The sequence below is a fragment of the Pogona vitticeps genome, chromosome 14 (assembly GCF_051106095.1).
Source record: "Pogona vitticeps strain Pit_001003342236 chromosome 14, PviZW2.1, whole genome shotgun sequence".
NCBI classification, from domain to species: Eukaryota; Metazoa; Chordata; class Lepidosauria; order Squamata; family Agamidae; genus Pogona; species Pogona vitticeps.
In genome coordinates, this window is record NC_135796.1 from 12,315,402 (window position 1) to 12,328,514 (window position 13,113).

The 13,113-nt window shown below is 44.7% G+C and overlaps 1 protein-coding gene across 19 annotated transcripts in view; it reads right to left on the minus strand.

The window, feature by feature from the left end:
* ARVCF (ARVCF delta catenin family member) overlaps window positions 1-13,113 on the minus strand; it is a 456,576-nt gene that overhangs the window by 64,663 nt on the left and 378,800 nt on the right. For 15 of the 19 annotated variants that reach the window (XM_072983699.2, XM_072983702.2, XM_078381689.1 and 12 more), the window contains 2 exons: window positions 8,002-8,118; window positions 5,708-5,725 (listed from right to left, as the gene is read on the minus strand). The exons of 2 other annotated variants lie outside the window; for them this stretch is intronic. In XM_072983699.2, coding sequence (XP_072839800.2) covers window positions 5,708-5,725; window positions 8,002-8,118 — 135 coding nt within the window. The remainder of the gene's footprint in view (window positions 1-5,707; window positions 5,726-8,001; window positions 8,119-13,113) is intronic. 2 more of the 19 variants (XM_072983707.2, XM_072983704.2) reach the window with 2 other exon arrangements.

Here is a 13,113-nt window from a genome sequence, read left to right on the forward strand (position 1 = left end):
AGTATTTTTCCTAAAGTCTCAAGGGTGTTTTTTTCCTATGCTTTTGCTATAGATTTTTCCCATCTGCTTCCAGATCTTCTGACGAACCTTTTCCTCTCTGAGCAGTCCCCATACGAGTGATACATCTCACAATGAGATACACTCGGCTTCATCTTTTTAGTGCAGCACCAACCCCTCTTCCATGATATCCAATCTATTATGGAGCTTGGTTATACCCAAGGCCTTGGAAAACAATACAACTGGAAGAGGAATCCTGCACAGATGAAATGGAGGATGCAGATGTTCCATGGATCCTGTTTCTGAACATGAACAGCCAGACGCTTTTGGGAAACAGATGTTGGGCAGGAAGACAGCCTTCCTGTCCTCTGTCGGCAGCACCGGGCACCCCAGGCAATATGACTGCTCAGCATATGGATTCACATCAGGTTCGGGAGGCCCCGCAACTATTTTCTGTCCTGGAACTCTCCAGGGGCTACATCAACCCCAAATTCAATGTTCTCCATATGTTGAAGAAATCCAGAGGTAACTGGAAGATCTTCTAAGAGTATTGTACCTTTCTTTTAATGGTAGATATGTGTCCTGTAACCTGTTTAAAAGGTTGCAGGACACATCACCTGTTGATCAGGCATCCTTCAGTCTCGAGAGACTATGGTAGCGTGCTCTGAATAGCAGACTTGGAACAGCGTTTAGTGTGGCTGAGGAGGCCAATTCGAGAGTGACAATCCCTTCCACATTGAAGACAAATCCAATCTGTCCCCTGTCCAGCTCCCTGATTTTGCTGATTTCAGGACTGCCTCTTGGCCTCAGCCTGCTGGACAAGGGTCTCTTCAAATTGGGAGAGGCTGTGATGCAACGCCTGCCTCCAGGCTGAACGCTCAGATGTCAGGGTTTCCCATTTGTTGAGGTCCACCACGTGTAGGGGTGCAGAAAAAGCAATTCTTCTTTTTCCTTTCACTAAAGAAATTGGGGTTGGGGGGATAAAGGTATTTCAGGGGAGTCTGGGGGAGGCTTGGGGGCATGAAAAAATAGCACAGTCACTCCCTGTATGTAGACATAGGCTTCGTAAGTCTCACCTAACTTGATGAGGGAGGTACTACTGTAAGACCATTACCTCCAGAATCTAATATTCTTTAATCACAGCCTTCCACGACTAAATGAAGGGTGGAGATATCATGATAGCGTGCAATCAAGTCTTTTGGCTTCCTGAGGTAAAGTTTATGAGAAATCCAAGGTGGGTCCTTTGCTCAACCTACCTCAAAGCACAGCAACAGTAGATCTACAATCCCTCTGACATTGAACATCTGCCAGAGGTTCTAATTCACATCCCCACTTGTCATTTACAACATTTTCCTCCCCTCCACAGAACTCAAGTGTCGTCTGTCAACATTCAGACTTCCATCCCAAAGGGGAAGGAGGTATTTTCAGGCCAGAAATGCAGCTCAGACCCTCAGCAGAAGAAAGACAGGTTTTCAAATGGCAGCTGACAGGCCTGCTTCGTGGGATTTGGCTATTAGACCCACCATCGTCCTCAGGGACGGGAAGCTTGCCTGACAGGAAACCTGCTTGTATAATAAACGATAGGCAACCTCCCAAGCGGTAAAATTAACAGCTTTTTTTTTCCAATGCCATCTTTTCACAAACAGAAAGGCATCAAAGACATCTGATTCCCAGCTTATAGATTATTTCCCCCCCCCCCCTTGAGCAACTGAATTATCTTCTCCCTTTCTTAACCAATAAGAAAACCCACAAGAATCCACTGTTCAAAAATAAACCCCGGATCTTTCAATTTTTTTTTTGGAAGATTTTTCAAAATTAGTGAGTAGCAGGTGGTTTTCTGTAGCAGGTGGTTTCTGTCTCATGCACAACCAGGAGGGAATGCCTGTTTCGCAAAGTGAAGTGTATCTTCTGAAAAAGAGTTTCTCTCTCTCTCTCTCTCCCACTCTGTAGTTTTGTTCACGCAAATATATGCAGATCTAATCAATTAATTAGCTGGATGCAGCCCTGTACAGTCCTAAAGAGGTGCCAGCCAATTGCTATCTACAAGGTTGGCGGCCATGGAGTTGTCATTTTTATATTTATTTTCAAGACATTTGTATGTCGTCTTATCAGTTTCCCCTGGGTAATTTACACAACGAAACAGATTAAAACCAACAATAAGGTGGGCTAATATAATTAAAAACTATCAGGGTCTCAAACACTCAAAGAAATGTAGTAACATTTTAAAGCCACTTTTGTGTATTCTTCTTCCTTTTGTCAACCTCAATGGCTATTCAATGGACACCACCAACACAAGTTGTAAGTGTCGTACGATCAAGATCAAGATTGTGTTGATCTGGTCACTTCCCTTCCTGGCTTCAACACTCTTTCAAGCTTGGTGGATGACCCAGATGAGAAATCTTCTGTCCGAGGTGAGAAATTTTCCAGACCAGAAGCTAGAACTTCACCACAAGATTCAGAGGACTCTCTTCAAGTGCAATTTCCATTATGCCATTACTGTAGAAGTCGACAACTATTTAATAACACAGCAGCCCTTAGAGATATCAGATGGTTTCTCAAGGGAGGAAACCCCAAAATATTGCTGGGTGGTCTATACTTTACAAGTTATCATAATGTCTTAACATGCGGCTGATGATGCTCCCTTGCAACCTGGAAAAAGCTTTCAGCCGGTGAGCTGTCCAGGGTCCTGATCAGCTCTGGTGACAGACTGAGGGCTGACCTATGCTATGTAAAGTTTACATACACTACCTACTGCAAACTGATGCTAAGTGTACTGCGTCAACTGCTATGCAACAAAGCGCTGTAACCAAGACCCCTTTCAGTGCTGAGAGCCTCCCCGGGACAAGACAGGCCAATCAATGTCTGTGCTTAAACACATGCATGCACACCATGACCCCACCACTAATGGAGAAACATACCATTGCTTGTTTCCTCTCCAAATGAAAATTTGTCACTGCTACGCACCCCATCTAAATGGATTTCTGCAGCTGCAGGAGGAAAATTCGCATGCACAGAAGAGAAGCTGGATGGAGCCTGTTCCAATATTGATGCACGCTGTGTGTTTGCAACCATGCCACATCAAGTGCCAATTTGCCACCTGTTCTCGTATTTCTGTACATTAGGCTCATTAGAATAATTGCAACATCAAGGCAAAGTCTAGGAATGTTGCCCAGAATATGTGTCACCAGTGGCTTAGGGGTTCACACTATCTTCCTATAATTGGGAGGGGGGGTATGTGTGTAAATAACTAAACATCCCCTCTTGAGACAAGAGAGGCTCCCTGAGCATCTTATAGGCCAACAGAAGGAAACAAACAGTGAGAAAAGAAGATGCAGAAAGAAAATGGTTTGGACAGAGAAAAGGAAGTCAAGAAAATCCAGACACCAGCCGAGAAGTCCCCACCCCAAGACAATGGCCCTTTGTTTCATAATGTTCCAAAAATTCATCTATTAGCACAAAGTCTTTTACACTTGCTTTTTGCAACCTCAGTTGTCTGACACTGGGGTGTTGCTCGGTGGGCAGCACTCACGCTTTGCATGTGTCCCAGGTTCAATCCCCAGCAGGTCCATTAAAAAAGGATCACGTACCGGAGTGATAGAAAAAAAAAAAGCTCTGCTGGAGATCTCATAGAGCTTGCAAGGGAGTCAGGGTAGACAATAAGGAACCGGATGACAGAAATGGCTTGATCCGGCAGGAGGCAGCTCTTTATATTCCTGAAGGATCAAAAGAACCAACTTGACTGACTACGGAACCCACATTGTGAGAAGGTACATCAAAGGCAACCGGGCAAGGTGCTCTTAGTTGCCTGCCCTGTAATGATCAGGTTGTCTTTTTTTTTAAAAAAAGAGAGATTAGGGAAATAAGCTCCCACCTTCTTTAAGCTGCTATTTAGAACTCAGTAGTAACAGAATAGTTTAACACAGACAATACATTAGCTACTGTGACATTATTTTTCTTCCAGTTGCTACCTCTTTCCCCACCCGGATCTCCTTTGGTGGGGGGGCAGATGAAAACAGATTCATCTCTTTGCTTGATTTAGATCTTCTCTTTCTCCCCAAACTGGGACACCAGGGATGATTTAGTTAAATGCAACACACCAGATGACTCATGAGTGTGTGCTGTGTTGTTGTGGCCATTTTGACACAATCGATTTTGCCTCCTAAGGACAGAGCGCCAAGCCATATTGCAGTGTTTTCTTTGGCAACCGAGTGCTTGGTTCTTATCACCACTGCTGCCCTTTTTATGTCAGCAGCATCTCCACTGCAGTTAGGTTAGGTTATCCTAGCCAATATCTCTCATAGGTAAAGGTAAAGGTTGCCATTGACATTTAGTCCAGTTGTGTCCGGCTCTAGGGCATGGTGCTCATCTCCGTTTCCAAGCCATAGAGCGAGCATTTTGTGCGAAGACAGTTTCTGTGGTCACGTGGCTAGCATGACTGGACATGGAACGCCATTTACCTTCCCACCGAGGTGGTACCTATTTATCTACCCACATTTGCATGCTTTCAAACACCCACATTAGGGGGTGTTATGAGGATAGGAGGGGACAACATACACTATCTTGAGCTCTATATCAAGGAAGTAGGACAAAAATGATTATATTTTAATACCTGCAAACATGATATGCTCTTTTCAACCAACCCCAGGTATTTTCAGACCGCAACTCCCAGAAACCCTGGGCAGCACATCTGGTGAAGGCTTCTGAGAACTGCAGTCGAAGAACACCTGGATTTCCCAAGGTTGAGAATCACTGAAATAGGCCAAAAGGATGTGGTGGCGCTGTGGGCTAAACCGCAGAAGCCTCTGTGCTGCAGGGTCAGAAGACCAGCAGTCGTAAGATCGAATCCACGCCACGGAGTGAGCGCCCGTCGCTTGTCCCAGCTCCCGCCAACCTAGCGGTTCGAAAGCATGCAAATGCAAGTAGATAAATAGGGACCACCACGGTGGGAAGGTAAAAGCGTTCCGTGTCTAAGTCGCACTGGCCATGTGACCACGGAAGATTGTCTTTGGACAAAATGCTGGCTCTATGGCTTGGAAACGGGGATGAGCACCGCCCCCTAGAGTTGGACACGACTGGACAAAAATTGTCAAGGGGAATCTTTACCTTTTTACCTTTATGCACCCAATGAGAACAAACAGTGACAGATATGAATCTTTTTCTTTAAGCATCACCTAGAAACATGGAAACAGGGAAGGTAAGGAAGTTACAATCCTTGTTCCTGCACTCCTGAGATAATCTATAGATGACGGAGCCGATAGATATTCTATTTAGGGAAAGTTCTTGGCTCAGCAAAAAACCCATGCAAATTACATGGATGAGCAATGCAAGAGTTTCTTTTTTTCCAGGTTACTCTTAAAGCAAAAAGAGAAGAAAGAATCACTGCAGTTCTTAAGGGGCATGCAAAGTTGATTTGAGAGTGGTCCCTTTTACTGTTCTCCCCTTTCATCAAACCTGAAGAATGCCACTAAACCAACCTGGGTTCTTAGAAGGAATCTGTAATCAGAATTAATGGAAGCGAGTGTAACAAATCAAATGGGAATGAGCGTCGCTAAACTCATGCACCTTGGAGTATTGCCGGTAAGAAAAAAAAGCTTTCCGTCTTTGCCCTTCCCCAGGTTTAATTCATACATACGAGAGAGGAGGAAGGCGAAAATATAAGCATTGGCAGAAAAGTAAAGTGGAAATGAAAAAGAAATCAAGAAAGACTCACCTTGATTGAACCACTCCTCTAATAACCCGAAAAGCAGCCAAAGAAAAAACAGAAATAAAAAGGGTTTCAAGAGAAAGGAAAAACAGGTGAAAGCACACACCAGATGCAGAATTTTCACAGAACAGATTTAGAACTCAAAACTTCCCAGACAAATAGCAGCTCCAGGTTTGCCAGGGAGGAGACCCTGGGACTTTTATCCCTTGACAAAAGGAGAGTGGACCCTTACAAGATCTTTGCACCGTTTGGCCGCTGTTACCAAGCAGTGGGTTGGAGGCAGAGGTGGAAGCAAAGTCCTGTGTTTCAGGAGTTTGAAAGGATTTGAGCAACATCTGGATGGCAAAAGGAATGGAAGAGAGAAACTAAACTTAATTCTGAGTGTTCTCTTACTAATGGGCACAATCCATCACACATGTGTTTGTTCACCACTTCCATTTATCTCCCTGGAGAAATTCTTGCTCTCTGTAGGATGCTCCTCGTTGTGTATCCATTATACAAGATGATAATTTGGACCAAAGTGATTTAAAACTAGTTTCTCACTAAATCAGTCTGGCTGCTACTGCTCTAGATGCGAGTTATGGGCTCTCATGATGGATAAATAATATGGAGAAAATGTGGTATTCTCCATACAATATGGAGGAAAGAAAAAACATGCATATTAAAAGCATAGCAGATCAAGTGGAAATGTATTTACATCAGCTTTCCCACTGACATGTTAGCTTTTTATTCATGGGGACATCTCTGTGTGGGAAACTTTTCATTCTGTGTGGAAAACCCACAGCTGCAGTCTAAGATGCGCTTATGCTTCAAGATCTTTCTCTAGTTACCACGGCTTCTCAATTCACACAGTGGGGCTGAAATACATCATGTTTCAAGAACAATATAGACTCACAGGGCCATGGGCAGCTGGTTAAGGCCTTCAAAGGTCAAAAGCAGCGCAACAGCTGCTTACAAAGGCACACGCAATGGAAATATAGTGGTGCTGCCTACAGAGGGGCCTGTATTCTATTTCATTCTTGACACAAGGAATGCACCAGGCCCGCTCAACATGGATTAGATTAAAAGCTTGTGGAATTCCAGTGACCAACCCGGGTGAGATGGAACAATGAAAAATAACAGCCTTTATTGCCTCTTTTCTCTTTTTTGAACAACACTTTGTAAACAAGCCCGCCAAATAAACGCTCATAAGTATCATTACACATAGGGATATCTACATAGACCTATATGTCTTTTTCTATACATAGGAAGTTCACACGGTGTCACCTTGTTAAATCTGTTGTAGTAAAAATAATCAGAAGCCCTACTGAAGAATAGATAAAGCACTGTGATCCAAACATAAGGAGGAAATTGCATTGGGTCTTCTCCCCCTTCCATCTCTGCTTTTCTCACTCGAAAGCAGCATGACTGAAGTAGAGACCCCGTTGAATCCATCAAAGTGGCACACATGAGACAGAGCCTTGTTTTTTTAAAAAAATATATCCTGCCTCACCTGGAGAGCCTCCCTAGAAGGATAAGGCTCTCCAAGCCCATCACTTTTCATGTGTGGAAAAGTAATCCCAAGGAAACGGGGCTGCTGCATTCCGCTCCTCCTGTTTGGAGTCCATGTGCTTTAACTGATGACTGAATCAGGCCAGAGTTCTTCGTAAGACTTGCATCTTTAAGCATTTCACCTAAAAAGAACGAGAAGCTTTGCCAGGCTGCTGTCCTCCAGCTATATTGAATTAGGACTGCTATATCATCAACGGGGAGTTACACTTCACCCCACCTGGAAGACAACAGATAGGGGAAAGCTGGAATCATAAATGAAAGATGCCAACGTGAAATGTTTAAGGGATCTTTCCTTTGTTCGGGGAGCAGCCAGAGGTGTCGTGAGTGATGCTTCCCCTCCCCCCCGATGAGAACATGCAATGCCAGGAGGGTAGCTTTAGCCAAGAAGGAATTCAGAGGAACAGTCTGTTAATGGAGATGTGTCCTTCGTTTCTTCCCTCCCTCCAGAGCATGGATCAACAGCCCATTGTTTCCTGAATAAATGTCATCTTGGGATTTTAGAATCCCTGGCCCTCCAGCCGCACATGCCTGGCCTGTTTAGCTCTTAGCGACCAAAAAGGCCAAAACGCAAAGAAACAAATGGGAACATCCATGACATCTGTTTGCTTTCACCAAGACACCTGCTGGAGGCAGCTACCTGCGATTCTTTGCCAGGACAAAAAATGGATGATCTTGCTACCATTCTGCTGTGTAAATTCAGGGCCCAGTTCAAAGGTCTGTGGGGGAGGGGGGTCTAGAGAAAGACCCACCTGCATCCTTCCTGCTGTTGCCTCTGTCATCTTCTCCCTCTGGGCACAAAACACACAACAGCACAGAAGGAGGTGAAAGTGCTGCTCCTGTTTCTTCCTCTTGTCCCTCTTCACTTGCTTTAAGGAGGGCAAGAAGACAATGGGGTTACAACAAGAAGGAAAAGAAGGCCTGGGCACCCCCCATGGGTTGACAGCAGCCCCAACTCCTGGGGTACAAATCTTTGCAGGTGCCCCCCACAAGGATGATCCTTGTGATAGGTCCTACCTCAACATTTCCCCATGGCTTGGTCAAGAGTATGAATCCAACTGATCACTCTGCAGTGGAGATGGGAGATGAACCTCGGTTCGGAGGTTCATGCCTGTTTGTGCCCATCTCTATAGCATAGGAGTGGGTGATTCTGGTGGCTCTGGGGGATAATTTGCTGCCCCCAGGAGCCGGTAGGAATTGCACAGACTGCAATAAGTATCCAAAACTGGAAGAGGATGAAATCAGAAGTGGTGAGAAGTTCGTTTCTGGCTGTGAAAAGTTGTTTGCTTGCTTGTTTGTTTTCCCCAAGTTAAACAGGGCAGCAAGCGGGCCGAAGCCAATTTAAAAGGGAAACCACTGCTCTGGAGGATCCCTGAAGCAGCAATGTACAGTCATGCCCCACTTGACGATTACCCCGTTTAATGATGAATCCGCTTCACGATGATGTTTCTGCGATCGTAAAATGATGTTTGAATGGGGTTTTTTCGCTTAGCGATTTTTCTCTAAACAGTGTTTTTCCAACAGCTAATCGGTGGTTTTCAAAATGGCCGCCGGCTCTCAAAATGCCCCCCCACTGTTTTTAGGAGGCATTTTGCGCAAGACAGTCACCGGAAAATGGCCGCCCTATGGAGGATCTTACCTTTACGATGAGGTATTTCGCCCATTAGAACGCATTAGCCGGTTTCTAATGCATTCTAATGGGCTTTTTAATTTCGCTTGACGAGGATTTCGCTTAACAGTGATTTCAATGGCACGGATTATCCTCATCAAGCGAGGCACCACTGTACAGTATTCTTTTGTTTGCTGGGAAGGAAGGTTTTTACCTGGGGGGAGTCTGCGAGGACAGGGACTGTTATACCAATGGGGGGGGAGCATGTTGCCCCAGGGCTACACATAGCTTACTCTTGCTGTAATTCTTTGCCTGGCTGAGATTAACCAAGACATTCTCTATCTGGAACAAGGAAACCTGCCCCATATTCACAAAAGATGTTTCTCAGCTATCTGAACCCTTAACATTTCCTTCCAAGAAAGCAAAATGGTATCTATCCTTGAGTCAGCATAAAAGATGACTTTTCTAAAAGTGATTCAGCAACCTTATTAAGGGTTTAATTTGAGCCCTTGGTTATGTTAACTTACGCTTTTCCTCTTTTCATGCTGTCTAAGAGAGCTGCCTGGGGAGGTGGGCATTCCAATTCATCAAACATCTTTGCATCTTTGGGTCATATAAAACACCTGCTCCACGACAAAGCTGAGCATTTATAGCAGTTGATCCCAGAGCTAAGCAACAGCACCGAACTGGATATTGGCCCTAAACACAGCTGACTGGAGAATACATTAAATTTGAGGAATGCACTGTTTATGTATCCAGGGCAAATTAAATTCTAAATCTCGGATCCTGGATTTCCTCACTAGAGCTCCCCATTGCTCCCCTCTAACCCAGAGATATCATCTCCTCAAATCAGTGCTATATGTAAGTACAGAGTGATCAAGGACACATTGTTGGTTTGGTTTATAGCTCCCCTGGCTTAATTTGGGTAAGCTGAGCCTTTCATACAATGCACAACAAGTAATACTGATGCAAATTATCAGACTCTGCCCTAATTTCTGGGGTTACTCTAGCCTTGTTTAACAGGAAAGCGTTGACTGGAGCTGGACTGTGCTTCCTAACTTCACTCACAATGCTGCACACTCATCTCTTGTGTCCCCACGTACTTTGCATGGACATTCACAAAGTATGCGTCAGATACTTATTTGCTTGTGTGCAGATAATCATTGTCCATGCTCAATATATGAACAACACAGGTGGGAGTACTAAGGCACAGGATGCTATGGATATGACCAAAATACTCCGTTGCACCCTATAAGTCTGCATGTTAGCTTCTTCTTCTTCTTCTTTTCTTCTTCTTCATCCTCATCATCCTCATCATCATCTTCATCATCCTCATCATGTGCCGTCAAGTCAATTCTGGCTTATGGCAACCAATTCCCAGGTAGAGTGCGCTCAGAAGTGGTTTCCCATGTCCTTCCTCTGGGAGTATTCTGGGACTGTACAGCTTGCCCAAGGCTACCCAGGTGGGGCAGGATTAATGGGTGCTAAAGTCTAAGAGATCTGGCATGCCAAATGTTCCTCATTTCTATCTTGAAGGGAGTGTGTGTGTGTGTGTGGGTGCAATAGTTTAGAAAAACACTCATCTTGGCCCGCACGTTCAGCTGGAAAGGTATCCAACTCATTGCACCAATCTAGAATTACGCTGCTTTATTGTACTGCCTTTGGTACAATTTGTACCTCACTTAAGGCAGTACGAGGACAATATTTTATTCTGTGGTGGTTGTTTTAAAATTCACTTCACGGTTTTATGTAGTGCGAAAGCGATTGTGCCTTGAATTATATTTCTGTGGCATCGATGTTACTGTTGCTAGCTGTCTCAGATTTGTTATGGCCATAGAAGAGCAAGACAGAAGTTTTTTCAATAAATAAAGCATACCGTCTTATGCTCCTGCCATTGAACAAAGCAAGACACAGTGAGAAAAAGAAGCCTAGCATTGTGCTGTCAATAAATCTCCTCTATTAATAAAGAACATGGGCCATCTGCCCACTGTCTGCAGCATGTTAGGAAGTGATGGACACACACACACATCCTGACTACAGTCCAGTCAGTGGGGTGATATCCTCTTATATTATTTTTTTAACAGTAGGGAGAACAGGCTGGTGGATAGATAGCTCAGTGGTTTAGGTCTCTGACTTTGGAGCCAAAGGTTGGGAGGTCAACTCCCCACTGTGCCTTCCGAAAGGAAAACCAGCCTGGGTGGCCTTGGGCAAGCTGTACAGTCCCAGGGTGCCCCCTAGAGGAAGGGAATGGCAAATCTACCTGAGAAACCATGAAAAGGGTCACTATAAGTTAGGGTTGACTTGATGGAAGAACAGGATAACAAGACACACATTCCACACAATCATGTGGTGAAGCATTTGAAGGGCAATGTATTTGAAGGGCAGTTCAATGGCTACTAGGGAAAATCCCCATCTGGATGCTGCTCTACAGATAGGAGAAGGTCCATAATGCAGACATGGAGAATCAAGGTGCATCTAGACAGCCAACGAACTCCAAGAATAAATACATCTAAGGAGCCCCAGTAGGACATTCCTGTTCGGGCTGGCAGCTAAGAGTCAGGCTGAAGGATGGAATTTTTGGATTTCTTAAATCACAAATCCCTCAATTCTCAGTTCTAAAAGTTCTACCTAACAGACAGCCACCTCACAAGACGCGTACGTGTGGCTTGCCTGAGCTAACGGCCAGTAAACCTTTGAGGCTTCGCTCGGCCGAGCTCCACCTAGTTTCCCGTTTTGAAAGAAAGCTTCCGGCTAGCGCTGGGGTAGAAACAGGAAGTTTCGGCAGCGTCTGTCCATAAGGTGTCTACCTGTCAGCGAGAACTCTAAGAATGGAGAATTATGGGATTTGTAGTCTTAAGAAATCTTAAAATCCCACTGCTAATCAGACATATGCAGAAACAGGAAAATAAGTAGGGGAAGTCTTCATGCACTGGGTTTTCTGCTTTTATTGGGATTCTTCTCCCGCTCCACTATCCTCAATGCAAAGGAAACCTTTAACAACTCAACCTCCTCCACACAAAAGTAACAAAGCAGACAGACAGAAAGAAGCCTCTGTCTTGGGAAGCACATGCGCCTTTCCTTCAGCCTTTAGAATCTCCACCTAGACCCAGACTTCATTTTATGTTTTAATCAGAAGCATCGTGCATCAGAAGCATCAGGAGAACCGGAAACCGGCTTTGAAAATGAACGAGGAGGAACAAGGAGGATTTTTCTCCCCCCAAAGGAACCGGAAGCTACCTTTGCTTGTCCTTCTCGGAGCCCAGCTGCTTCTGTGCACGTTTCCAGATGTCAAACCACTCGCATGCCTTCCTCCCCAACGCTGCTTCTAACCCCCGGGATCTCCATCTATTGTGACAAATAGCCACTGGCTGAACATTACTGACAGACCTATATGCCCCTTGATTCCCAGTTTCTAAGGCTTCGTGAATGCCTCGCGTGGATTCCTCTGTGCCTCTCAACAAGGCAAAGATCAGAGCGCGTCATGTCTGTGACACCTCCTAAGCTAGATCAAACATGGACGTCTTGGTTCACAGCACTCTGCTCCGCAGACCTCTTGGTGTGGGTCCTTTGATCCCTCTTAACCATCTGCTTCCATCTTGCTGCGTTATGATATTAGTTTATGTGTGTGTCCATGGAGGGGTTAGAATCAATGGCAACGTACTGCTCATTTGCTCTGTTTTTCTCTGCTAATGAATATCAGCAGCACTCATGCAAATCAAAATATGTTCAGATTGTCGCCTGTTTCGTGTGTTATGGGGTTAGCATTTACAGTGGCTTTCTTGTATTTGCAAGGTCTGAAAATGCTGGGTTTTTCTGTTTTGAGCAAAATGTTTTTAAAAGGGTTTCTTATCGCCTTTGGCTGGATATGGTTTGAGGCTTCTGTGACCCACCTAAGTCAGATTTCCTAACAAGGGAGAAGCTTCCTAACCATGCACAGGGACCTCTCTAGATCTTGATGTTCATGCTAGGAAGTGTTTCAAGAAGACAACCTGTATGGTCAGGGATGCTGAAGGTGGGCCTGTATGCGCCTGTCTCCAGACGGTTTCACGCTTTTTAGGACTGAACAATCCTGCATTGGACTGGCCTCCATCCCATATTGTGGGGAGACAGTTCTCCCCAGCACGTAATTCCATTACACACAAGAGGGTACACAATACATAATAAATAAAAAGAGAAATAAAGAGCTTGTCATGAGCTGGAGCTGAAAGTTCAAATCCAGCCAGAGGGGCCTGACAAAAAAACAGAGACAAATCAC